This window comes from Leucopleurus acutus (assembly GCF_964270905.1).
Source record: "Leucopleurus acutus genome assembly, chromosome: 1".
Lineage (NCBI taxonomy): Eukaryota > Metazoa > Chordata > Mammalia > Artiodactyla > Delphinidae > Leucopleurus > Leucopleurus acutus.
In genome coordinates, this window is record NC_139142.1 from 11,070,099 (window position 1) to 11,095,741 (window position 25,643).

General features: G+C 56.1%; 1 protein-coding gene across 1 annotated transcript in view; it reads left to right on the plus strand.

The window, feature by feature from the left end:
• Positions 1-25,643, plus strand: part of ITPK1 (inositol-tetrakisphosphate 1-kinase) — a 161,309-nt gene that overhangs the window by 74,799 nt on the left and 60,867 nt on the right. Inside the window, exon 4 of the mRNA XM_082852870.1 lies at positions 18,957-19,082. Coding sequence (XP_082708996.1) covers positions 18,957-19,082 — 126 coding nt within the window. The remainder of the gene's footprint in view (positions 1-18,956; positions 19,083-25,643) is intronic.

Here is a 25,643-nt window from a genome sequence, read left to right on the forward strand (position 1 = left end):
CTGGTCTGTAAAATGGGTGTGGAATCACCTGACCGTTCTCTCCTCCCAGGGGAATGGTAAGGATGAAGAGCCTGCCAGATGTGTGAATAGGTAGGTTTTAAAATTAAGGCAGTTTTACCCAAAAGGAACAAAACTGAAACCATGGGAGATGCGCTGGGCGTTCCTTGGGTAGCCTGTGTTGGAGGTGGGGGGACCCCAGTGTGTGCTCTCACCCCATCCAGAAGAGAATGGTCATCTGGGGGTCTGGGGAGCTGGATGCAGAGGCAGTGGGTCTGCAGAGCAGGGCCCCCTCTGGAGGAGTTGCTGAGGGCAGAGAAGGTCCTGGAGGAGAAGTGAAAACGCCCCTTTCCCTCCCACCTCGGCTTTGTGGACGGCGACGGTACCAGCCAGGGGCTGCGGTCAGCCCATCCAGTGGTATTGAGGCCACACACCGGCCCGGGCACTACCGGCCTGCTGGAGGTGCCGAGTGGGCAGGGCATGTTGGTCCCGAGAGGCCACCAGGTGTCAGGAGCCGCTTCAAGTGACCCTTTCCGGGGCTGGTGCCTCCTTTCCCCGCTTCAGTGGTAGCTGAAGCCCGGGGGGGTTGAGTGGCCACCCAGGCAGGGTCTGTGGGTCTTAGGTTTATAAAGAAGTAGACACAGAGCGAAGGAGGATTCTTATAGAAGTTCATGGGCCGATTAATTGAGGAAATCCTATTCCAAACAAGGAGGTGGGGACGCAGGGTGTTCCTGGGAAGCAGTGAGCAGGAAGGAGTCTTGCTTGGCCGACAGGAGCCTGGAGAGGGCAGATTGGGGCCGGACCCCAGCTGGAGGCAGGCACTCAGGAGCTCTGGGCTTGGGCTTCCTTTGGTAGCATAGCCCCCTCGGGAACTGGGTGCAGGAGGATGCCCTAGCAGCCGAGGGGGGCGGTCAGTGGCAGTAGCACAGGGAACTTACCGCAGAACTTGGGAAACATCTTTTGGGGCTCAGTTCAGAGAAGAATTGAGCAAGAAACAGGGCACAGGTAGCAGGAGTAGTTGTCGAACATCTTATTTCCTGGCAGGATCAAGAACTGAGGTTTCCCACTAAATGCATTGTTTTAGGTAGTTGCTTGGAGCTTACCTCTTTGTCTTCTGAAAAGTGGTTTTACAGGTTTAACCATATATATCCCACTCCTCTTTCCCTTTTTAAAAAAGAGTATATGGGATACAGTTTAATCCTTTTTCTTACGTTATTGTACAATTAGAAACAACCAAATGTTAAACGGTGGGGAGCTGGTGAAGTAAATGATGCTTTATTGGCCTTTAAATGGCAGTGACTTAGAAGAACGTGTAATGCCATAGGAGAATGTCCATTATAGCACTTACTGAAAAGTAGGGTCCAAATCTGTTTATGTAGTGTGACTCCAGTTTGGGGAGATATATCTAAAAATTGGAGGGATGTATACCAAGGTAGTATTGGCTACCTCTGAAACCGAGGAAGAATTATCTGGTGTGAATAAGTAACTTGGAATTTAAACGTCTCTTACAAGGAACAGCTATTCATTTGATCAGGAAGTCGCATTTCTTCATAGCCACATCTGATATCTTTCCAGTCAGCCTGATTTTCTTTGTCTCCGCTGTGGAACACTCTAGAACCTGAGCTCCTGGCAAGCAGAGGAGCCCGAGTCCCATCTGGGCTTCGTGGGGCGCCAAGTGGCATTACTGTCTTGGGCTTTCAGACCGCACGCTTCTGGAAGCTGTGTTTGTGTTCCAGCCCCGCCTTTTCTAGCTGCTGTTCTTGAGTCCTGGGCCCGGCTCCCCTGTGTGAAGGGACTGAGCCTGCAGGTGGCTGCGAAGGTCAGGCTGCCCCATCCTGGAGTTAGATCGAAGCCCGAGCTGGGCCTTCATCTGTGGTTGCCATTTCATTCCAACAGTGAGACCCAACCTTCATGCTTCTTGAAATACCTTAAAGAATCCTTGCTAAGTTTTGAATTTTTGTTAAGAGTCAGTGTGAGTTTGACCCCCGGGCCTGTCTGAAATAAAGGCAGATGCCCCCTCCCCGCCCTTATGAGCAGGTGGGGTCTGACCTCCTGGGTGAAGAAGTGCTCTCCATCTCTTTTCCTGTCATTCTTGCCCTGCTGGCCATGCGAGGGACATGGAGGTGGCTTTGTCCTGGGGCCAGGGGCTTGGCGGGGAGATGTGCTCTGGTTGGGGGGTTGCTTTGCAGCCCCCAGGGATTGGGACTGACTCAGCCAGGCTCTGCCCCAGAGCAGGGAGCCACCCAGGGAGCAGGGGACAGCCCTCAGGGCCAGCCTTGTGCAAGAACAGCCCTGACATGTGGGGTCACTGCCCAAGAAAAAAGGAGCATTGTTGAGTGGATGAGGGTGGGGAGAATATCGGGGTTTTCACTAGCCGGAGGCTCTGTTCTGGGGTTTTCCCAGCTCCCCCGCGATCCCCTCTGTGGTCTGGGCTGCACCCCTGGCAGGTACAGCCTTTTTCTCCCTTCGAGGTGGCCTTGCTTTGGTAGCTGTCCATCTCTTCCAGCCCCTCCTGGCTCTGCTCCAGGGCGATTTTTCTTAGCATTTCCCAGCTCTGAGAGCCATCCTCTCCCTGCCCCCTGGTACTGAGATGAGTGGGAGAGAAGGCAGCTCGTGTTCTGGGTCATGATCCCAGAGCAGAGAGAATAGGGTCAGTGTTCCCAGGCGATGGGTCCGAGCTTGGGGGGTGGGGGCAGGGGGGAGAAAATATGGAGCCGGACAGGGGAGCCCTCTGCCCCAGGGACCTGCACTGCTGATTTGGGACCTGTGGGGGGAGCAGTGGGGTGGGGCCACCAGCCAACAGAACAAGTCTGGAGGGTCAGATGGGCTGTGTGCCCCTGGCAGTGTCTTCGAGAAAGCCGTGTTTATTAACCGTTGGTGACGTCAGAAGAATGTGTCATCAGCTGCTTATAAGAGGAGCCTAAGTCCCATTTCTGTGTGTTCTCTCCCTGTCTTTGAGTTTATCTTAAACCTCCACGAGACGTTTGCAGTTTTTCTCATTGTGACCTTGACCATATGCCCTTTGGACATTGCGGTCCTCCGCACCCTGCAGGCATCCTGGGGCAGGGCTGCCAGCAGGAGGGGACAGTGTCTGTCCCGTGTCCTCGTTTGTTCCCCGTGGCCCTCCAGGCTGCCGATCGTGAGCTCCTTGGGACGGGGGCAGATTTCACTCATTTCGTAATTGAGGCTTGGGGAAGGGGTGGCCTTGGTGAACATGCCCTCCTACCTGTTTCCATCCTCTCTTAGGATGCTCTTTGGGAATTAGAGAACCATGAACTAGTTATCAAAAGTGCTCAGGCCAAGGCTGGGAAGCGGGTAGCCACCTGGTACCACATACTTCTTCCCACCAAGTTTTGTCTGGGACATCCACGCCCACGGTTCAGTGCCGTGGGCCCCAGAACGTTATGGACCCCTGGCCGGGCCACGCTCAGGGTCCCAGCCTTCATGTCCCGGGCTGACTCAGGTTTGGTTGAACCCTGGCTTTGCTGTCTTCTAGTACCAAGGAGGGTTAGACGGGTGCGGCGCTGCAGGGCACTGGTCACCGCTCAGCCTATGGTTTTATTGCTGTCCTGGACGGCCTCGGTGGTGCCTGGCGGACCACTCCTTCCCATTCCTGGTGTCGGGTTCAGCCGTGCCGGTTTCTGCTGCCCCTTCCAGCAGCCCTGCTCTCCAAGCCCTGTGTCCGAGGCAACGCTGCCTCTTTGGCCATCTGCTGACCTCCCATTCTCCCTGGATTCCAGATGCAGGATTTCCCTGGCGCTTTGGTCTGCACTGCTGATTTGGGACTCCCTGGTAAATGGGTGCAGATGTGCGCCCCCAGACATACCTTCACGGCTCAGCCCACCGGCCACCTCCTCTGAGTGGACTTCCTGACTGCCTGCTTGAATAACTGCACCTTCATTTGCGTCCCTGCCGCACTCTTGGTCATTCTGGAAGAGCTGCTGTTCTCTTCTGCCTCACTGCCCCATGGTGCCTGCGTCTGCCCCCGAGAGCCTTCCCTGCCACCCTGGCCTGGGGTCAGGTGCATACACAGCGAGAGCTTGGTTCCTGTGTGTTGAATGAATGACTGTGAAGTAGCCTGGCCAGGTCCCCGGCATCAGCGAGGGGATGAGACCAGGGACGGTGCGCAGGGGTGAGCAAGGCATTGTCCTGGGAGATTCCAGGGGAGAGAGGCGTGTGCTCAGCAGCAGGCTGGCAGGTAGGCCATGGATGCCCAGAGAACCAGCCCCTCAGTGCTGCCTGCGGTGGGGCGGGGAGGGAGAGGCCTGCGAGGAGCCGCCAGGCCTGAGAGGTGAAGGGTTTGCAGGAGGGTGGGGACGTCCAGGCGGAGGGGCCCACCGAAGCCTGGGCCCAGCGGTAAGGGCCCGCTGCCCCATGTGCCGCAGCTGTGACTTGTCCTCTCCCCCCGGTGAGTTCACTGCTGCGGCTCTCATCTCAGTTTCTGACTTGGTCTTGCTGGATGGGTCAGCACGCATCCATTCAGCCAGCAGGGGACGTTTGCCGAGTCCCCACCTCACACGGGTGACCAGGACACGCCCCGCCCGCTGAGGAGGAGAAGCAGAGCAGACAGATCATCTCGACCCAGGACGGTCAGTGCTACGGCAGAGCCCACCTCCCATGTCCATTCCTGGCAGAAGGTTCTGGAAATGCACACAAATAAATGAGCATAGGCATAACCGGGCAGAGGGACTGGAGTCACCTTCTGAGGATGCTTGTAGGCTCCCCAGAGAGAAGTCGAGTTTTCTGGGTCAGGATCAAGGAACTCAAGGGTCTCCTTGCCTTCCAACAAATCCCTCTGCTTTACCTTTCGGTAAAGCAGAGACAGGACGGGGTGGTTGCCGTAGGAACTGCTGGATGCTGCGGGATCTCCCTCCTAAGTCAGCCAGCCTCTGACTGACTGGCTGGGGCAGGATGCTGAGGGAGGGCACCGCAACCAGGGTGTTGGATCAGAGGTTAGGAGGGACCTATGGGGAAAATATTAGATCGCTTTTGGGGGCTCACACTTTGGGGGTCTGGGACCCCGGTGTCAGAGCCCACTCTTTTTTTTTTTTTTGGCTGCTGGTTTTTTTTTTTTTATGTTGGGTCTTCGTTGCTGTGCGCGGGCTTTCTCTAGTTGCGGCGAGGGGGGGCTACTCTTTGTTGCGGTGCGTGGGCTTCTCATTGCGGTGGCTTCTCGTGTTGCGCAGCACGGGCTCTAGGCGTGCGGGCTTCAGTAGCTGTGAGAGCCCACTCTTTTCTTCCACTCCTGGCTTTGGAGAAAGGCTGTGGCCAGCACCCCGTACCCCTACTGCTTGACAGGCATCTGTCCTGTGTGCACACCCCACCCCATCCTCGGTCCCCAGCCACTCGGTCCCTGTATATTCCTGCTTCTTCCCTCCCTACCCCCATTACTGCCCTGGTTCTACACCTTTCTCTTTGCCTCCATGCTGCCCAGGAGCCCTCCTGTGCCCTGGTCTTATCCTGCTACACACGCATACATGGCCTTTCTCTCCCATTACAAACCCTCCCTGGCTCCTGAGACCCCGAGGGATCTGTGTGACCCTCTTCCTGGCTTCTCCTCTGTCCCCAGACTCCCACCTCTTCTCTGACCTGAGCCCCTTCACACGCGCTGGCCCCATCGCCCGCTGCTCAGGATCAGTTCCAGTGTGGCCTCTTCCCTGACGAAGCTCGCTCTCTTTCGGTTACACCCCTCACCCCCGACCCTGGCTGTCCTCACCCCTTGCACGGTCCTCCACTCCTGCCCGGGCCACCCCTGTGGTCACTGTGTACTGATTCCTGGTTGGTTTTCTCTCTGCCTTCGACCCTGGTCCTTATGCCTGTGCCTAGCAAGGGGCCAGGCCCAGAGGAGGTGCTGGGGGATGTTTGACGGGAAGAGTGTCCCCTATGTGCAACATTGATAAAGGCTCCTGCTAAGATGAGAAAAAGTAACTGCGCGCTAGGCTTGGCAACTCTGTACGTTGATACAGTGGCTGTTTCTTCGAGTTCCTCCGAGGTGCAACTGTGCTAGTGCAGTTAGTTTAAACTTGATGTCACCCCCTCCAGGACCTTTCTGAACCTGGTACCCCCGCCCCCCAGGCTTAGTTTGGGTGACCCTTGGGTCTTCCTCTCACCTGTAGGACTGCAGTTAATACCAAATTCCACTTAGTCACAGGCCTCTGAGCAGAATCTATGACAACACTTTTGCATTTAATTTTTTTTAACATCTTTATTGGAGTATAATTGCTTTACAATGATGTGTTAGTTTCTGCTTTATAACACGGTGAATCAGCTATGCATATACATACATCCCCATATCCCCTCCCTCTTGCGTATCCCTCCCACCCTCCCTACCCCACCCCTCTAGGTGGTCACAAAGCACTGAGCTGATCTCCCTGTGCTATGCGGCTGCTTCCCACTAGCCATCTATTTTACATTTGGTAGTATATATAAGTCCATGCCACTCTCTCACTTCGTCCCAGCTTCCCCTTCCCCCTCCCCGTGTCCTCAAAACTACAGTGAGGTATCACCTCACACCAGTCAGAATGGCCATCATCAAAAAATCTACAAACAATAAATGCTGGAGAGGGTGTGGAGAAAAGGGAACCCTCTTGCACTGTTGGTGGTAATGTAAATTGATACAGCCACTATGGAGAACAGTATGGAGGTTCCTTACAAAACTGAAAATAGAATTACCATACGACCCAGCAATCCCACTACTGGGCATATACCCTGAGAAAACCATAATTCAAAAAGTCATGTACCACAGTGTTCATTGCAGCTCTATTTACAGTAGCCAGGACATGGAAGCAAACTAAGTGTCCACTGACAGATGAATGGATAAAGATGTGGCACATATATACGATGGAATATTACTCAGCCATAAAAAGAAACGAAATTGAGTTATTTGTAGTGAGGTGGATGGACCTAGAGACTGTCATACAGAGTGAAGTAAGTCAGAAAGAGAAAAACAAATACTGTAGGCTAACACATATATACGGAATCTTAAAAAGAAAAAAATGGTTCTGAAGAAGCTAGGGGCAGGACAGGAATAAAGATGCAGACTGGAGGATGGACTTGCTGATTTAATTTGTAGACCCTGGGAAAAACCTGCGACTGATTTCATTCCTCCGCCCTGCTTTAGGAAGTGGAGCCTTTGCCGTGCTCGCGGGCTTTTTCAGCTCTCTGCTTTCACTCTGAGTCTCTTCCGGGCGTCTCCTTGTCGAGGCCTGCTAAGCGCCTCTGAGCAGCTGTTGCCGCAGTGAGATGGAACTGCCAGGCCCTTTGCGGAAGGCCCGGACGCTGGCCCACCCGCGGCCAGAAGGGCTGGCCTCGCAGGGTGCGTGAGCTGTCCTGTCACCACTGTCACCCGCTGACCTGAGCTTAAAAGCTGAGCTTAAAGACAGCTGCCCAGAGCCGCCGAGTGCATTGCAGTCTCCCCGTCACGAGTCTTAGCAACCTGTTAGGGTCACCACGTGCCACTCCGGGAAGTTGCTGCTCAGAAGTGCATCAGGCTGCCCCCTCCCGTGTGGTGTGTGGTGATCCTTGGGGACTTTCTCCCATGGCAGGGCAGGGGTGGGCAGATACATTGCCTAGGCTTCTCCGTGGTGGTTTGGTCAAGTTTGTACATTTCTGTGACCCGGCATTCTCTAGAATTCTCCCAAGTGAGTTCGGGAAGCGTTCTAGCGCCAACTTGCTCCCTCTGTCAGCGGCCAGTGCGTACGAGCATTTTAAAATACTTGAGCCCTGCGCTGAAGATGCCAGTTTGACTTGATACTACCCAGCGCCTTTTCAAGCGATTTGGAGAGCACTGAACTTCTCTTTTCCATGGGATGTGTTTAATTTTTTAAAAATGCTTTCATTAACATTATATCAAATACCAGTTTGGAAACTGCCTCAAGGAATGCTCTCTTTGGACTGGAAATAAATGACTATAGAAAGGATACTGCTTTGGGGCTTGAAAAATAATCTTTGCAGGCTTTGTAGAAGTTTGACTCAAAGTTTTCCTTTCTTATTGTTAAAGAGGAGGCACAAAGAGTGTGTATTTTTGGCCTGGAGAATTCTTCGCCGCTTGTGACGCGAGCTGCCAGTTGCTGTTCTGCAAAGATCATGGAGATAAAGGCAACATTGAGATGTGTTTTCCGTTGTCAGCAGGGAAAAAAAACACCCTGGGCTGGGAGCCAGGGCTGGGCAGGGAGCAAGGGGGCATGGTTTGGGAATCCCAGCTGGGGGTGGTCAGCTATTCTCATCCCGCCAGCTCTGGGTACCAGCCCCGGGGCCCTCATATTACAGACAAGGAAAGTGATGGCCCCCCGTTACTCGGCCGGTCAGTGCAGGCTCCTGACCTGCCCTCTTCAGAGTATCCTGGTTCTTGAAGTTCTTTCTTAAGCCCTCTGTTCTGTGAGACCATAAAATTGACAACTGTGCATGTTAAGTGCTTCCAGCGTGTTCGAGGCCGGTTGCCGACACCTCACAGGTGTTAACTTCCAGAGTGGTCTCTTCAGAGAGAACGGAGAGGTAACTCCCTGCCCAGTGCCCTCCGGGGGCTTCCCCTCCCTCTGGGGACACCTTCCCAACTCCCAGTCCCGTCCTTGGCAGCTCTACACAACCTGCGCCATGTCCTTGTCCCCCTCCCCCTGAGACCCCCCACCCCCAGTGCAGCCTGTGCTCGGGGCCCCACCCGGCTTTCCCCGTTCCTCCTCCATCATTCCTGGGTCCTTCTCCTTGTTCAGGTCTCAGCTCAGATGGTGGGTCCTTGGGGAGGCCTCGCGTTAGTTCCCTGGGCTGCCCTGTAACGGATTCAAGATTGTGCGGTTAAACAACAAATGTATTGTCTCACAGCTCCGGAGGCTGGAAGTCGAGATCAGGGTGTCAGCGGGGTGGGTTCCTTCTGAGGCTGTGAGGGAGGACCTGTGCCAGGCCTCTGTCCTAACTTCTGGTGTTACTGGTGATCGTTGGTGTCCTTGGCTTGTAGGTGCCTCACCCTGATCTCCACCTTCATCTTCACGTGACATTCTCCCTGATGTGTGTCAGCACCCAAATTTCTCCTTTTTATAAGGACACCAGTAATATGGAGTTAGGGGCCCACCCTACTCCAGTATGACCTCAGCTTAACGAATTACACCTGCAACGCGCCAGTTCCTAAATAAGGTCACCTTCTACGGTACTGATGGTTAGGACTTCCATCTCACCTTTTTGCGGGGGCGGACAGAATTCAACTCCTAACAGGCCTTCTCTGATGAGTCCGTCCCACCGCCCCCCCCCCCCCCGCCCGGTATGCTCTCTACACTGATTTTATTCATGGTGTGACGCTTGATGGCCACCTGAAATTATTTGATTTATTTGTTTATTGTCCATCTTCCTCCACTAGAGCATGAGGTCCTGAGACAGGGACCTTGGCCGTCCTGTCCACTGTTGTATCTTCAGCACTCAAGCAAAGCCAGGCACAGAGTGTTCACTCACAGGAACTGCTGAGTGAATGAACGAATGCATGGCTGGATGCACGGGGGGGTGAAAGGATGAGCGAACGGCTGAAAGAGCGGCCCTGCGAAGCAGGTGCTCTCATCATCCCCACACGCTGAGATTCCGAGAAAACAAGGCCCGGCTGAAGAACAGTCTTTTGTGTCTGATTCGTGAAGCAGTAGCGGTTTCTCTTTTATTTAAATCTTAAAGAGCAGAAGCAAGGCTTGCCGTGATCGCGTTCTTGATGTTTTGAGAGTTTGTCAAATGAGACACGTCTCACCCTATGTGCTTTTGCACATCCTGCAGTCGCGTTCTGCTCCCTGCAGACACTCACTCCCGTGGCCCGTGGAGTGCCGTTCTCTCACACCTCCATCACCTCGTTGGCCGCGCGTGTCGTTCGGGTGGAGGATGCAGCGTGCGTTGGGTACCAACTTCAAGTCTACCACCTGGGAGGGAAGTTGGCGTCCAGGTCAGTCAGTGCTTGATCTGAAATCCTCGGTAGGAAGTGCAGGGAGAAAGGTGAGAGCCAGTGCAGGGCTGGGGTCGGGGGGGCTCTGGAAGAGGGATGGTGGCATTTGAACTGAGCTGGCTGAGAGCTCAGATGGAGAGCCTCACCCCGTCTCAGCCCAGGCTTTTAGCTTTGGGATGGTCACATGAGGTGGACGGAAGCCTCTCTGTGGGGACTGTTGTCCCTTTGCCTCTTTTCCTCATCCACCCTCTTGGGTTCTTGAGGGTCAGTGTCTGGTGACTCTCCGATCCTGCATTATACTCGGTTGTAGACAGGCACCCAGAGGCAGGGGCCCTCAAGACGCTCATGGTCTGCTTGGGAGGGCAAGACTCAAGCCCAGGAAGCCCTGCGGGTGACCGAGGGGTGGCTCCTCCTTTGCTCTTTTGTGCTGTGGTTGGAGCCCGGCCTTTCCAGCCCCCGGAAGTTCGTGGCCTGCTAGCTTGACTGAGAACGCAGCTACTGTGAGACCTTGGGCCTCTTGAGCTCCCTGTGGAGGCCAGGCCTCCTCTCTGCGGGGTGCACGACCTAGTGCTGGAACTGGGGTGTCCACATCACCCTGCTTGTCCCCGGGCATGTATCCTTGTTTGCTCTGTGGCCCCAAGGCACCCTCGACTTTCTCACCCTGCCAGGCTCGGGTGTCTGCAGCCTGTTCCTGGGGCCACTTGGACTTCTGCAGAAGACTTCGACTGGGGGTTCCAGTGGGCCCTGTGGAACCCCCCTCCCTGAGCACCGTGTAGGCATACTAAGCTAGGGGACCTTGGGGGTCCTGGCCCCTGGGAGCCGGGACAGCGTGCTGAAAACAGAACGAGGGCGATGGCTGTGGGGAAAGGAGCAGGTAAACGACTGGGGTCAGAAATCCCCTGGGCCTGCCCGCCGCTGGCGGTGCCCTTGGGCAAGTTACCTTGTCCTTCTGTCTTCATTTTCTCAGTGCACAGTGGGGATAACATTTACTTGGAGGGGTGGCTGTATAAGTGCTCCATGAACATTGTGTGAATGGATGGGTAGGTTGATGGGTGGATGGTCTGAGTCTCTAGCCTCAGGGAAGCATTTCAGCACATGTTAGCTGGTCTCTGGCACAGCCGGGCACTGTGCCAGGCCACGCAGGGGTCACAGGGAGGAACAGGACACAGTCCTGGACCTCAGCGAGGGCACACAGGCCAAGGAGAGCTCTTCTTCTGAAACTCGCCAGTGGTGTAAGCGTCATGCCTGGGGCCCAGAAAGTCCGACCTGAATCCCAAGGGCAGGTACTGGTTGGCCTCGGAGGAAGCGGGTCCAGCAGGCACTGTGCCTGATGAGGGTCTGGAGGGCCCGAGAGCAGAGAAGCCTCCAGAAAGGGAGAGCTGACACTGCTCCTTGGCACCGTGCCTGCCGGAGGGCCTGCTGAGGGCTCAGCCCGGCACTGAGGCTTTGCCAACACTGTCTTAAATGCTGGAGGCAATGACTTCCCTGGCTGTTTGAGATAAAGTTGACATGCAGATGCCCAGAACTTTGGAGCTGCACGCAAGGGACCTTCATCATTAGGCCGTTGAAGGAGTTGGCCCTTCCTCTTCTGGGGGAGAAGGGTTATCCACGTGTCTGCCTTAACCAGATCGTTGTTTGTTATGCTAGTAATTGGAGACCAGTTGCTGAGAGATTGGGGCATTGGGTCAGGGAGTGTTGGGGCAGAGGCTGCCGGGGTGACCAGCCTGTGGGTCTTGGTGGCCAGCCCCATGTGACCCCCAGCTCCTGAGGTCTCTGAGGGCCACTTTGAGCTCCTTTGGGAGGGAGAGTCGCTCTTGCTGGGAAGGGCCTTCGGGCTGCTGTCCCCTGTCATCTTTTGGAACCAACCCCGCCGAGAAACACGGGACTGGGGCTGCATCCTCCGAGGCCAGGCACCCTTTTGCAGTCTGTCCCTGAGGCACCAGAGCTGACTTTTCTCTCAGGAGAGCCCTACTTCTGCCCGGCAAGGCCTTTCCATGTTGTATGTGGCAGTTCTGTCCCCGCTCCTCAGACCTGTGGAGAGTCCAGAGGAATAAATCAGACTCCTGCCCACTTGCCGTTGATCAGGGCCACTGAGTCTGGACCTTGGCTGGGTCAAAAACTTCATCTAGTGACTTGCACTGGAAGTCACAGCTGAAAACACGCCATCCGCAGGGGTGAATTGAGGGGCAGAAAAGGGATGGAAGGAAAGCCCCAGGTGCACGGGGCACCCTTATGGCTTAGTGGCTAATTGTCTGGCTTTGGCAGGAGAGAGACCAGGTTCCCATGCAGCTGTAATGGGATGACCTTGGGCAGGCTACTTAACCTGTGACCCAGTGTCCTCACCTGCACCTCCTGCGGTCAGCGCTTATTAGCTAGTCTGCGGCCCAAAGTCAGGACTCTGTGTTACTTATCATCATTATCAATGACGGTCCATTTTAATGTGGCAGCGTGAACACGTTGAGGAGTCTGATATGAGCTAGGACAAGTGACCTAGCTTTGCAGAATCCAAATTCTCGTCTGCACCTGAGCTCTTGTTAACAGTACGTGCGGGAAATTTCCACTGGTCATTAGTAATGTGAAGACCAAGAATAGGGAAATGGAATGGCTGATCTTTTTGAGTGCACAACTGAATAGGAAAAGCATACCTCCTGCAATTCTCCTTTACTGTCACAATTTTACACACTCAGCACGTCTGATAGCAGGTGTCGGGGGGCTTTTCCCACACCACGCAATCCTGCGACACCAGCTGGGTGTCCCACGGTTTAACTCAGTTTCGACCCTGACCACCTGGAGATGAGTGTCAGATGCCACAGGGTAAGGACTCAGTCCCACTAGATGAATCCTTGCAGACTTACCAGATGCTGATTGCGAGTTTAGGTTGTTACCTGTGCTCCTGACCCCTCACAGGTTCCCATGACCCCCTCCTCTAGTTTGATTAATTTGCTGGAGTGGCTCCCGGAATTCAGGAAAACAGTGGACTTACTATTTACCAGATTATTACAGAGGGTTATGGGAAAGGATACAGTTGAACATCCAGGTGGAAGAGGTGCGTCAAGCAAGGTGCGTGGGAAGAGGCTTCCGTGCCCTCTGAGCGACCCAGTCTCCCAGCGCCTCCATGAGCTCACCAGCCAGGACGCTCCCTGAACCCTGTACCTGCGGAATTTTCTATGAAAGCTTCATCACAAAGGCATGATTTGTCGCGATTTCATTTTCCAGCCACCCCCCGCCAAAGGATAGGGAGTGGGGCTGAAAGTTGCAGTCGTGGCTTGATCTCATCATGCCTCGATCTTTCTGGTGACCCGCCCCTATCCAGCCCACCAAGTGTTGCCCCATCAGAATAAAAGACACTCCTGTCATCCAGGAAAACCCCATTTGAGGACAGGCCCGTGTGGTCACCCCCCTCGGAACCTGAGTTTTCAGGCCAGAAGCCTTGTTGTCCTGGCGCCGGTGCACGGCTCCTGCACACTTGCTCCGTGTTGGGCTCCGTCCTAAGTAATTTACACACATTAACTCGTTCAGTTCTCACAACAGCCTGAGTGGGGACCCATGAGAACGACCCAGAGCTTAAATAATGTGCCAGGCCTCGTAGCTTCACAGCCACTCCTAACGAGACCCGGCTGCCGAGCACGGTTGTGAAATGGTAACCACACCTGCCTGATGTCCTCGCTGGCTTCACCTGCGGCCTCTGCAGTTGAGAGGTCAGTTGCAGCCTGTCTGGGTGTTCAGAGAAGTGTAGACTTTTTTTTAGCAGCCCAGGCCTCTGGGTAGAACACCTTGCATGTTGCATCCAGAGAGGATGAATGGCCCCCAGCGGGAGCAGGTGTGGGAGCCAGTTTTCCCGAGTCCCCAGCCTCGCCGATGAACCTGCTTCTTTTGTATCTAGCTGGTTATTGATCATGTCAGGGAAGCACGTGCGGGAGTTTGGGAGCGAAGGGAGAGCTGGAAGTACAGCCCAGAGACCCCTCCAGAGAGCTGAAACCCTCTGCCTTTGATCTCATCTCGGCACCCCACACCCTTCCCCCATCCACACTCTCCCCTCTGGGGACTGTATTAGAGTAGACTAACTGCCAAAGCCGGCAACCCCAAATTCTTAGCGGCTTAATGCACTGAAGATTTATTAGTTGTTCATACTACAGCCGAATTCGGGTCCCCTAGGCATTGGAGTCTTCTGCTGGGTCCTCGGCTTCCAGCCTGCAGATCAGGCATGAGAGAGGGGCGGTTATGGGCCACCCCTCACCCTACCCCCCCCCCCCCCACCTTGCCCAAGGTGCCATTCAGGGGCCAGTGCTGTAGGAAAAGCTCTTTCGGCTGAGGTGGTAGCCTAGGGCACCTGAGGCATTTGGAATTGATAGATACAGGAGAGGATTTAATGCAGGTGAGTCCTGCATCTTTGCAGCTGCCCCCTCTACCTGGATTACACCTCCCTTCCGCTGCCCATCCCTGGAGGTCCCATTCTTCCTTCTCCCCTCCATGGCTTGATCTGGACACCTCCTCCTCTGGGAGGCTATTTCAACCCTCTTAGCAGAAAAGAGTCACCCTGCTCTACGGAAGGTCCCTCCTCCTTGGTCTGCGTTGTTCACTCTGTTCTTTAAAGCTGTCAGCGCATTTAGCAAACGTTTACCGAGCTCTTGCCTGGAGCCCCGGTTCTAGGTCCTGGGGATGCCAAGCCCCAGCCCTTGTCTTTGGGGATCTCACGGTCTTGTGGAGGAGACAGAGGGTTAAAGAAATGCCTTTATACGTGGAAGTTACAGTGCAATCCTGGAGGGATGTGCAAGAGGGTCCTGGGGACACGGGTGAGACGAGGGAGCCATTAATTCTTCCTGTTGGGGGAGGGGTGAGTTCAGAAGTCTGGAAAAGGATTGAACTTCTGAGCTGGGACTTGGACGATGAGTAAGAGCTCACATGTGGACAGGGGGATGCGGGGTGGGGGACATCCCAGGCAGAGGAGCAGAGCACCGCCCTGTGCAAGGTCTGGGGCAGCTGGGCCTGCATCCAAAGTGAACAGAGATGCTCCTACGGCCGCCTGAGGCCCTGAGTTGAGGGGGCAGGGGTCGTCGTCTGTGCCTGGTGCACAGGTGGGGTCCAGAAAATACTTGTCGAATTAACAAGTGACCAAGCAGAAGCAGGACCTTGTCTGGAGGGCTCATGTGCCACATCTCTAAACGGAATGTTCTCATCCAGCCCTGGGAGGTGTAGTTACGACATCCTCATTTTATGAATAGGGAAACCGAGGCACAGAGCAGTTAAGTGACCTGCTCCAGCCCAGAAGCCTCTGAGCCGGGAGGGGTTTCCAGGCGTCTGCTGTGCCCATTATCCCATCCTGTCTTCCTCGACCAGGTGGTGGGGAAGGCGGGGGTAGGCGGAGCCCAGCTCACCTTGGGTCCGGGCCTGGGCATGATGGGCTTGCTTGTTTCGGAGGTCAGAGGTGACTGTTAGGCCACCGGGGTCCGCGGGCCTTTGTCCCATCTCCTCCCAGCCCTCCCCCCACCCTAGTCCGCCTCACTGCCTTCTTCGCTGAGGAAACAGGGGGCCCTTGTTCTCTCCGAGTTCTGAAGCTCACAGAGCAGCATCCAGCCTTGGCCTCACAGGAGGGCGTGAATTGGAAACGTGGCGCCTGCAGACCTCCTCTGGCCACGGCAGGCGGCCCTTTCATCGGGACGCCTTGTGACTGGCTGAGAGGGACCCTTTCTGAGGAAGAGAACAGGTCCCTGGGACAGTTCCCTTTTCTGCGAACAGAGTGTGGTCAGAAAAACAAAATGGCACAACTGAAGTGAGTTCACTTCCACCCGAGCCCCCGTCCCCACTGCATCTGGGAAACGAAGCCCCTGAGGTGCCTCCCCTGCTCCAGGGCTCCCTCCTGTGCAGCGTCCTCCATCTGAGGGTCCCTCGTCTCTGACACCCCCCCCCCCCGAGGGTCCCCTCCTCTGCAGGGTCCCCTCCTCTGTGGCGCTGCCTCTCCCTCCTGAGGGTCCCTCCTCTGCAGGGTCCTGGGTTCTCTCCCACGTGCGCCCAGAGCCTGCTGAGTACCACTCCTGAGGATGCAGCCCCAGAGGGCCTTCTCCCCCTTCCCAGACAGTGGAGAGAGACTGCCGGCTCCTTGGGGTAGACCCCCTCAGGATGACCAAGGCTTGTCCGGTCCATTGAGGAAAGGCGGTGCTGGAGGGCCATTTATTTATTTATTTTATTTTATTTTATTTATTTATTTTTGCGGTGCGCGGGCCTCTCACTGTTGTGGCCTCTCCCGTTGTGGAGCACAGGCTCCGGACGCACAGGCTCAGTAGCACATGGCTCACGGGCCCAGCCGCTCCGCAGCATGTGGGGTCTTCCCGGACCGGGGCACAAACCCACGTCCCCTGCATCGGCAGGCGGACTCTCAACCACTGCACCACCAGGGAAGCCCTAGAGGGCCTTTTAGAGCCACTGACAGCACTGCTTGTGCCCCAGCAAGGATGCTGCAGCGATGCTGAGGGAGACCATCCAGGCCTGACGTGTGTCCTGATTGCTGTTCTCGTGAAAGGGTTTCACTGGCACAAAAATGCTTGGAAAATACACAAAGGAAGGTGGCCGGCTTCCAAAACTCAACTGTTTACCTTCAGTGGGGCGGCCGGGAACGTGGGGAGCTTATTTTCCAAACAGCCCACGGTTGTCAGGTCTACAGGCCTTGGGTGATGCCAGGCGAGCGTGAGCTGAGGGCATTTCCTGCCCACCTCCTTCCCCAAGCGCACTGGGGCCCCAGGTTCCTCTCAGGGGCTGACTCTGTCCCCTCTTGCTGCATGGGAAATGTTCTCTCTGGGATGGGGTTTCTGAGGCCCGGGGCGCCCTGCCCAGCATCACCATGTGACCCAGTTCTCTTCCATCCGTGGCTGTCTTGGTCTGAAAATATTGGCTTCTTGTTTTGGTGCCTGTCACAGTGGAGCCGCGGTTACAACACAAATGGGCTTGTGTCTGTGGCACCTCTGAGAATGAGCTGTCCTTTGCCCGTGTTCCCACTTCCCACCGGCTGCTCTGCCTTCCTTCCAATTCTGTTTTATTCTGGGAAGTGGAGTTGGATGGGAATGTAATAATGAATCTGCGGACAGAACCGGAAAGGTCCTTGGAGTTTCCTGTTTTTTATCCAAGGGGAAACTGAGGCCCAGGGATGCCGCTAGGCTTTTGCACAGGCCCCAGGACACCTAGCAGCTTGGCTGTGGGCTGAGCCCATTGGTGTCACTGTGTGTCCAGGCCCCAGCCGGGCCACCTCCCACCCGTGAGACCTTGCCCGGTCATTTTTCCTCCTGGGCTCTAGGTGTCCTGGTCTGTGAAGGGGGACCATCACCCCCAGCTCCTGGCTGTGCTGTGAGGACAAACGCCATTTCCCTTCCCCGTCCAGGAGTCCCAGAAGATGGGCAGCTTCTCAGCTGGTCTCATTTTTGCTGTTTTGTACACAGGCTAGTCACCACGGGGAAGGATCGGTGTCCTTCAGTATTTTCTTTTGGTGAAGTCCATGGGATTTTTTTTTTTTTTTTTTCAAATAGGTAAAATCCCTTAACATCTTTCCTGGCAGACAATAAAAAAGAGGAGTTAAGGATATCAGCAGAAAAGAGCTGGCACATTCCGAAGCCTTAACGGAAAAAGAGTTTAAATGAGGGAGGATGGCAAGGTGTGGGCAGGGTCAAAGGAGCCAGCGGGAGGTGGTGAGGCACCCCGAGAATGGCGGGCTGTCACCACCCCAGGCCTCAGGGGACTAGGGGAAGGGAGAGCTTAGAGACAGCGGTGGTCGTGGGAGAGGGGCTGCCCTTGCAGCAAACACCCAGGCTCCTCTCCCCTCTTCTGCTGGTGTCTCCAAATGGCCGGACTCGGCCAGCAGCCAGAGGACGAGGCAGCTGGGTGGTCGTGGCTGTAGAGGACAGCGTCCCGTGGCACAGGGCAGGCATGGGGCGTGGGACAGGCCCGGCTGCAGCTCTGCCTCTGCCCTCTCACCGTGAGGTCCCAGGCAGGTCTCAGAAGTCTGTGTCTGTGGGATTCCTTCTCACTGTGTGGTTTGAAAATGAAAAGAAACGAACGGACATACGTTTTGAGCACAGTGTCTGCCTAGAGCTGTCACCGTGATTTCTTTATGAACGACTTTGAAACAAACAGCCGGGAATCCCGGAGGGAGGCCCCCCTGGGGGTGGGGCTGAGGGCAGGGATGGCGCTGGTGGCCGTCTCCGGCCTCTGCTGAGGCCACCCAGGGGGTCAGCCAGGTGCCGGGCTGGCGCCGTCCCCTCCAAGGGAGCGGGCCACGCAGCTGGTGGCGGCCGCGTGCCGGGCGGCAGACATCTGGCCAGTCAGGAAGCTCGGTGTCAGGCGGCCCCGGCTGTTGGCAGGTGCTCCTGTCTTGGGGGTCAGGTGATGCCGACTGTCTGTCAGCCAGCAGCTCTGGCTCCCCCCGGGGCCCGATCTTCCTAACCCCACGCTCTTGAAAAAACAAACACGCCCCCCAGTGGAGCCGTGCCTCAGGGACCCCAGGCAGCCCGCTGCCCCCTCACTTTGTCATCACAGGCCCTGATCTCAGTGTGAAGTACCAGCTTCTGGTCTCTCAAAGCAGCAGCTCTTAGATTCGCGCAGATCACAGCTTTGCCGAGACTGTGTGTAGTTTTGTGGAGAGAGTGTCCGCTTGCATCTCAGTTCAGGTCTGGCCGTGTGACTTCAGTCGTTGGACTTGACCTCCCTGAACCCTGGTGTCCCCACCTGAAAAACCTGGGTGGTAGGGCAGCTGCAGTGTGGCCAGTAAATGCTTTCACAGTGACTCTCCCTCGATCCACAGAAACTTCGTCACCCTGATCCCACGTGTGTATTTTCTGCGTCCCGGGCCGCTTGGGGCTCGGGGACAGATGTGTAAACACAGGGTCTGCCCCGGAAGGGCTCCAGGTCCTCAGCGAGTTCATCCCATTCGTCCCGTCCTGTCCCACGAGTGCCAGCCCTCCTCCTGCCCCCTCTCCGTGCCGCGGGGACATGCAGAGGAGACGGGATAGCTGGGGCAGCGGGCTCAGGAGCTGAAGTTGTTCTTTTTCTCCGTGTCTCCCGCTTGTAGCTGAACCTTAGCCGGCCAATCGAGGAGCAGGGCCCCCTGGACGTCATCATCCACAAGCTGACCGATGTCATCCTCGAAGCCGACCAGAACGACAGCCAGTCCCTGGAGCTGGTGCACAGGTTCCAGGTGCGTGGAGGGGTGAGGCGGAGGCCGGGAGTGGTGCTGTGCATTTCCAAAGCCGTGGAGCCGCCTTGCCGTGTACTGTGTACACACGGCTCTGCCACCGCCAAGAAGACATGGGCTTGTGGTCGGGCACTTCCCTGCCGGGGCCTCCGTCCCATCGGAGGCGAGACGGGATTGAACCAGGGCACGGTTGGCACCCGCTCTGCGCTCTACGCTGAGAGACCTGATTTACCGATCTGAGCACTGCAGAGTCCGCACGTGCCTGTGCGTCCTCAGCGACACACAGCCGCAGCCACAGGCGTTGAGTTGGCACAGGGGCGGAACCCTCTTGCCACCCCTGGAGAAAGGGACCCCCAAGGGCCTTTGAACTGGAGCGGCTGCCCTTGGCCCCTGAGTCCTGCCGTGGTGGAGAACCCCTCTCCGAGCTCACGGCTTTGGCCCTGAGTGCCCATCTCTGAGCTGGGACCAAATCTTCTTGGCTTTTCCCTTCTCCCTTCCCCGTTTCCCCAGCAGCCTGGGTCCTGACCCCACGGTAACCCGCCCGCCACCTTGGGGGGGGCTGCCATTGCCGCCGCTGACTTGCCCTGTGTTTTCTGTGTTGTGGACGAGAGCGTGATTCATTCCCCAGGAAAGCGGCTCAGGGGTCATGAAAAACAAGGTCATGTTATCAGTGAAAATGCAGCTGAGAGAGAGAGGGCCTCCCTGTGGGAGGGATGCTCGAGCCAGCGCTTTGCAGTGTGTGATAACCGGAGGGTTGACGTCCTGTCTTTCTTTATCAGGACAAAGGGGACTCTCATCGCCACATAGCAGCCCTCCTGCTGACAGCATTTTCTTCCCCCATGTGTCCAGGGTCGGTGGCCTCAGCCTCCCTCACTTCCCTGTGGCTCTCGCCCCCTTCTTGACGGACTCTGGCAGATTCCCGCTTCCCAGGAGCCCTGGTGGCCCGTTTGTGGCCCTGCTGGTGTCCTGTCCCACTCCCCCACGCAAGTGGGGAGGTGCGCTGTCCACACGTGGTGCCCTGCAGGGCCTTTGCCTGGCCAGCAACCTGAAGTCTCTTCCGCTTCCGTGGGGCTGGGAGGCCGTGGGGAAAGGCGTGTTTGGGCTCCTCTGTGAGCTCGCCGAGCCTCAGGTTTCTTATTTGTAAAATGGTGTTAGTACCAGGAAAACCTCATACCGTGTAGGGAAGAGTAAACAACACAATGCGTATGAAGTGCTTCACCCGGTGCTCAGGCCCCAGCCAGTGCTTAGTTGGTGGTCGATACCAGTGTGATCACATGACCCCCTCGAGCCTTAGTTTCCTCTTCTGTAAAATGGGGTTGCTGCTAGGTCCTACTTCTTAAGGTGGGCAGGTGGCTGTGAGAAGTAAATGTCTTTGAGTATGTAGAAGTGTCTAATGTTTGCTGAGTTCTTACAGCTGCTCCCACCACTACTCCTGTGTCAATACTTTCTTAGATAAAGGACTGGGAGTTAGGGAGCAACCAACCCTGGGGGGCCTCCCATCCCCTGCTCCCCGCAAGCACACCCACAGCCCACGGTGCAGGGCAGGTGGTGGCTGAGCACTGAAGGGGAACTCGGTCCCCTGTGTTCCTGTTCTTGTGCAGAGAAGGTTGGAGAGCATGTCAGGCGGCACGTGGGGACGTGCAGCTCCAAGGGTTTCAGCCACCGGCTGCGTTTCCCAGGGAGGTCTCGGCTGGGTCCCAGGAGTCTGTCCCACCCGGGGCACACACAGCAGCCGGCCCTCAGATGCCTGAGGTGACCTCAGGATAACCTTCCAGCCTCAGTATCTCCGGGATAAATTTTCACTGCCGTCTGTGCTTGAGCATGAAGCGGATATCTGCTAAGGCCGGGATGTTTCCTCTTTTGCGAAGAGCACGCTCCTTTGGGGAGAAGGGTGACAGGCTGCACTTTGCACAGGCCCTGAGAAGAGAGGAGAGGGGCAGGGGCCGGTGGAGAGAGGGACTGAGAGGTGCCAGGTGAGGCCTGCTCAGCAGCACGCAGGCCATCCTCCCGCCACGGGGCCCCGGGCTGTCGGCGCTGACCTGGTCTTCCCACCCTGCGCGAGATGCGAGATTCAAGTTCAGAGCCAGGCCATAGACTGACACTTGACCTTGACCGTGCCGTTGTTTTCAGATTTCTGTTTTAATATTTATTCTCGGGACTTGAACAGGGAGGCACGGGCTTAGGTGTGGGGAGGGGCCCAGGGTCAGCAGAGGCAGAGGGACGTTCACATTTCAGAGACTGGGAAGCAGGGCCCCGGCCTTGGGTTTGCAAAGCTCGCCTTTCTGCATTTTGTTGTAAGCAAACGGAGAAAGGTGGTTTGCCCCAGAAGGGGCTCAGCTCGAAGGGCCTTCACCAAAGGCGATACTTGGATCCCTGGAGAAGTGGCTTGGGGCTGTGTGGGTCAAGATAGATGAGTTTCTGAGATGTTTCTGACAGCCCTAGAGCATTCTGCCCATGGGATGCTTCCATTAAACCTCCAGGACCCAGGGATGGACAGGAGTTCTCAGAGCTGAGAGGTTATGCTTTTTTTCTGGCTGCCCTTGTGGACAGGTTGGGGGTTGTGTGTCTGGAGCTTATGCAGATCACTAAAGCTGGTTGCCATAGAAATCAACTCCCAAGCTGCCACCTCCCCCCGCCCCCCCACCGAAAGGAATACTGGCCTCGAGAGGGCTTGGCGTGGAGAGTGATCAGGATGATTCAGTTGTTTTTCTGCGCCAAGGTTCTCGTGGAGCCGACGGCCTGGTGCCGCCGAGGCTCTGCCCGAGATTCAGTTTTCAGGGAACAGACCTGGACAGAGGCCCCCTGGGGGTGGTGGGAGGGCTTCCTGGCCTCTAGAGCTGCTTCTTCCGGGGAGCGACCAGAACCTCCTCCCTGTGGCATCCAGGGCCAGCTGTCAGGTGTGGCCCGGGGGCTGAGGGGGTGGCCCTCCTGCTGCTGCCCCAGAATTGTTCGAAGTGTTGTGGCGACTGTATTCCATGAGTCAGGTGGTGCTGTCTGGGTGGGTCTTCCTGGGGTTTCCCTGAATGAGCTCGGAAGGAGGTTTGAGTCTAAACTGTCGCCTCTTCTCCCCATCTTCGTTAGCTGGAAGGATGTTAAGTGTCCCCCAGACGGCCCCTGGACCCCCTGTGTGACCACAGGGACAGCTTCCTCTGAAGTGGCACAGTGCTTGCTGAGCTCCGTCCACAGGAGCCCCCAGCCCGGAGGGGAGGCCTCGGGAAACCAGGAACTGCACTCGCAGACCCCAGGGTGATGCACTAGGAGACGCGCAGACCTGATCCCCGCTCATCCTGACTAAAAACTCTTTCACACCTTTTCATTGCGATGATAGTGAAGACTGTAGCCTCTGACGTGGCCCGTGAGGCCTGCAGTCTGGCCGCGGCCTCCCTCCCCCCCCTCCCCAGCCTCATCTTGTCCCACCCGCCCCTTCCTTGCCTTGCTGGCCCTCCTGCAGCAGCTGCTCAAGCTCTGAGCTCTTTTCCACCTCAGTGCCTTTGCACAGGACGTTCCCTTAATTGGAATTCGTCCCCACACCCAGCTCTCAGCTCAGGTGTCCCTTCCTCAGGGATGTCTCTCTGATTACCTGACTTAGGACACATTCCCTGTCCCGGGCCCTTAAAACTTTGCACCTTTCCTTCCCTCTGTTTGGAAGTTTGTCATTCTCTACTGGTTGCTTCTGCCAGTCTCTCCATTTGGGGATTATAGCTCCGCAGGAGCAGAGATCACGTCTGCTTCAAGCTCCCCGGGTATCCCCTTTGCCGCACACAGTGCCTGGTACGTGGGAGACATGTCTACGTGTCTGTGAAGTGGAAGAGCGTCGTGGGTGCGGGGCTGGTGCAGGAGAAAGTGGCTCCAGTGGGTAGCTGGGCGGGGGCGGGGAGGGCTCACGAGGCAGACAGCACCGCCTTTTGGGTGCATGTGGACCTCCCTTCGGATGTGGGGACCTGCAGGACCATAAGAGTGGAGAGCGTGCTTTTCACACCAGGCTGTGGGGCTTGGACTTTATCCTGAAGGCTCAGGGTGGGAGCGATAAGATCAGATTTAACTGGAACGAGAGGCCCTGCTTAGGAGGGGGAATTACCAGTGCAGGATGAACTCCGAGCAGTGGGGACACTGTGGTCATTGGAACCTGGCAGTTTTCTGAGATGGAGAGGGACTCATGCCATTGGAGGCTCAGCAGTGCCCCCTCCTCACTCCAGGGCCCCTGTGGTCCTGAGCGTTCCTTGCTCAGCCGTGACAGGCCAGCCTCTGAGCGGTCCGGCCCGGCCCTCCTGGGCCCGTGCAGGACGATGCTCCGCCCCCCTCACCTCTCGGGTCCCGTCAGCTGTTTGGTTGTATGAAGTGGATCTGGGAGGGTGCTCTTCCCTCGCCGCGGGGATGTCGGCAGAGAACGCACACTTTGCATGTTGGTTCTTCGTCATCATTACCTGAAAGGAAGTAGCATTTCAGTAGCCCAGCTCCCTACCCCCTACCCCTTATCCTTTTAAAAAACAAGTTTATTGAGATGCACATACCATACAATTCACTCTTTCAAAGTGTACCATCCAGTGGTTTTTAATGTATCCACAGATGTGTACAACCATCACTACAGTAAGTTTTAGAACATTTTCATCACCTCAAAAAGAAACGCTGTACCCTTTAACTGTCACCCCGTGCTCACCCCAGCCGTAGACAACCACCACTTTCTGTCTCTATAGATTTCCCCGTTCTGGACTTTAATATGCATGGAATCATGTAATACACCATCTTTCGGAATTCCCTGGTGGTCTAGTGGTTAGGACTCCACGCTTGCACTGCCGAGGGCACGGGTTCAATCCTTGGTTGGGGAACTCAGATCCCACAGGCCATGTGTAGAGGCCAAAAAAAAAAAAAAAAAAGACAATACCATCTTTTGTGACTGGTGTCTTTCCCACAGCATAATGTTTTTAAGGTTCATCCATGTTGTACCGTGGATCTGTGCTTCTTTCCTTTTCACGGCTGAATAATATTCCATTGTATGGCTAGACCACATTGTGTCTGTCCAGTCATCAGCTGGTGGACATTCGGTGGTTTCTGTCTTTTGCCTGTTATGAAGAACGCTGTTGGAAACATTCATGTGCATGTTTTTTTGTTGTTGTTTTTTTTTGCGGTACGCGGGCCTCTCACTGTTGTGGCCTCTCCCGTTGCGGAGTGCAGGCTCCGGACGCGCAGGCTCAGCGGCCATGACTTACGGGCCTAGCCGCTCCGCGGCATGTGGGATCTTCCCAGACCAGGGCACGAACCTGTATCCCCTGCATCGGCAGGCGGACTCTCAACCACTGCGCCACCAGGGAAGCCCTCATGCGCATGTTTTTATGCGTACGTGTGTTTTCATTTCTCTGGGGTATACACCCAGGAGTGGAATTGCTGGGGCCGGTGGTCGGTTGAGGAACCGCCAGACTATTTTCCCTGGTGGCTGTACCATTTTAGATCCCCACCGCATATAAAGGTTCCAGTCTCTCTACATCCTTGCCAGCACTTATCTGACTTTGATTTTAGCCGTCCTAGTGGGCGTGCAATGGTATCTTGTAGTTTTGAATTGGTTTAAAATTTCCCTGGCAGCCAATGATGTCAGGCATTTTTCTGCGTCTGTCGAACACTTGTATATCTTCCTTGGAGCCCTCCTTATACTCTGTGTGCAAATGTCTAGAGCCCTCAGATTTGCCTTTTTCCTCCTCCAGACTGTTGGGCGCCCACAGCAGGGTGGTTAGGAGCGCTGATAACTGGAGCCCTTGCCTGGCCTCAGAGCTGGCCTCCCCGCTGCTTGCTGGCTGGCCTTTGGCATGTGCTCAGTTCCCTCATCTATAAAAAGTGGACAGCCATCGTCCACACCTCCCAGGACTGTGGGGGGACTGAGTATGTTAACACGTGTCCAGCCCTCAGAGCACTGGTGATCCTCGAGGCGTGAGTTGAGAATCTGCTGGGCCCGGCCCCGGGGCAGGAAGCGGGCCCGCACGTGGCCCGCCGCTCCCTGGCGGTGTAGCTGCAGGCTCCAGTGTCCTCCTGAGATGCTGGAGGACGTCGGAGGGGGTGACTGTCAAGACCCCTCCCTCTCCATTCTGTGGGGACTGGCTCGGCCGCGCCGCAGTAACGAGCAGCTCCCGGGACCCAGCACAGGCCTCCTTCTGCCCTGTACCGCACACCCTCCGAGGGCTGGCTGAGCTCTGCTGCACGTCTGGGACCTGGATGACGGGCAGCTGCTGACGGGTCCTGGTGGCCGAGGGAAGAGACCTCAGTGAAGCTCGTCCTGGCTCTTACCTTCTGCCCCAAAGTGACACAAGCTGGGGACTCCTAACATTTCAGTGGCCACACGGGTCCTCCAGGCAGGGATCAGGGAAGTAGGAGCCGCCTGCAGGCCGGGGAGCCGAACATGGTGAACAGCAATACACAGGGCCCTTTTCTTCTAAAAAATAAAAAGGACGCTTCAACAAGTTAACATGCAGGATGCCCTCGGCCCCGAGTGCGTGCAAGCGTTCACCACTCTTACTGTTAGCGCCTGGTGTGTGAGAACACGTGTACAACACTCTCCCCAGCTGGAGCACTTAGTGA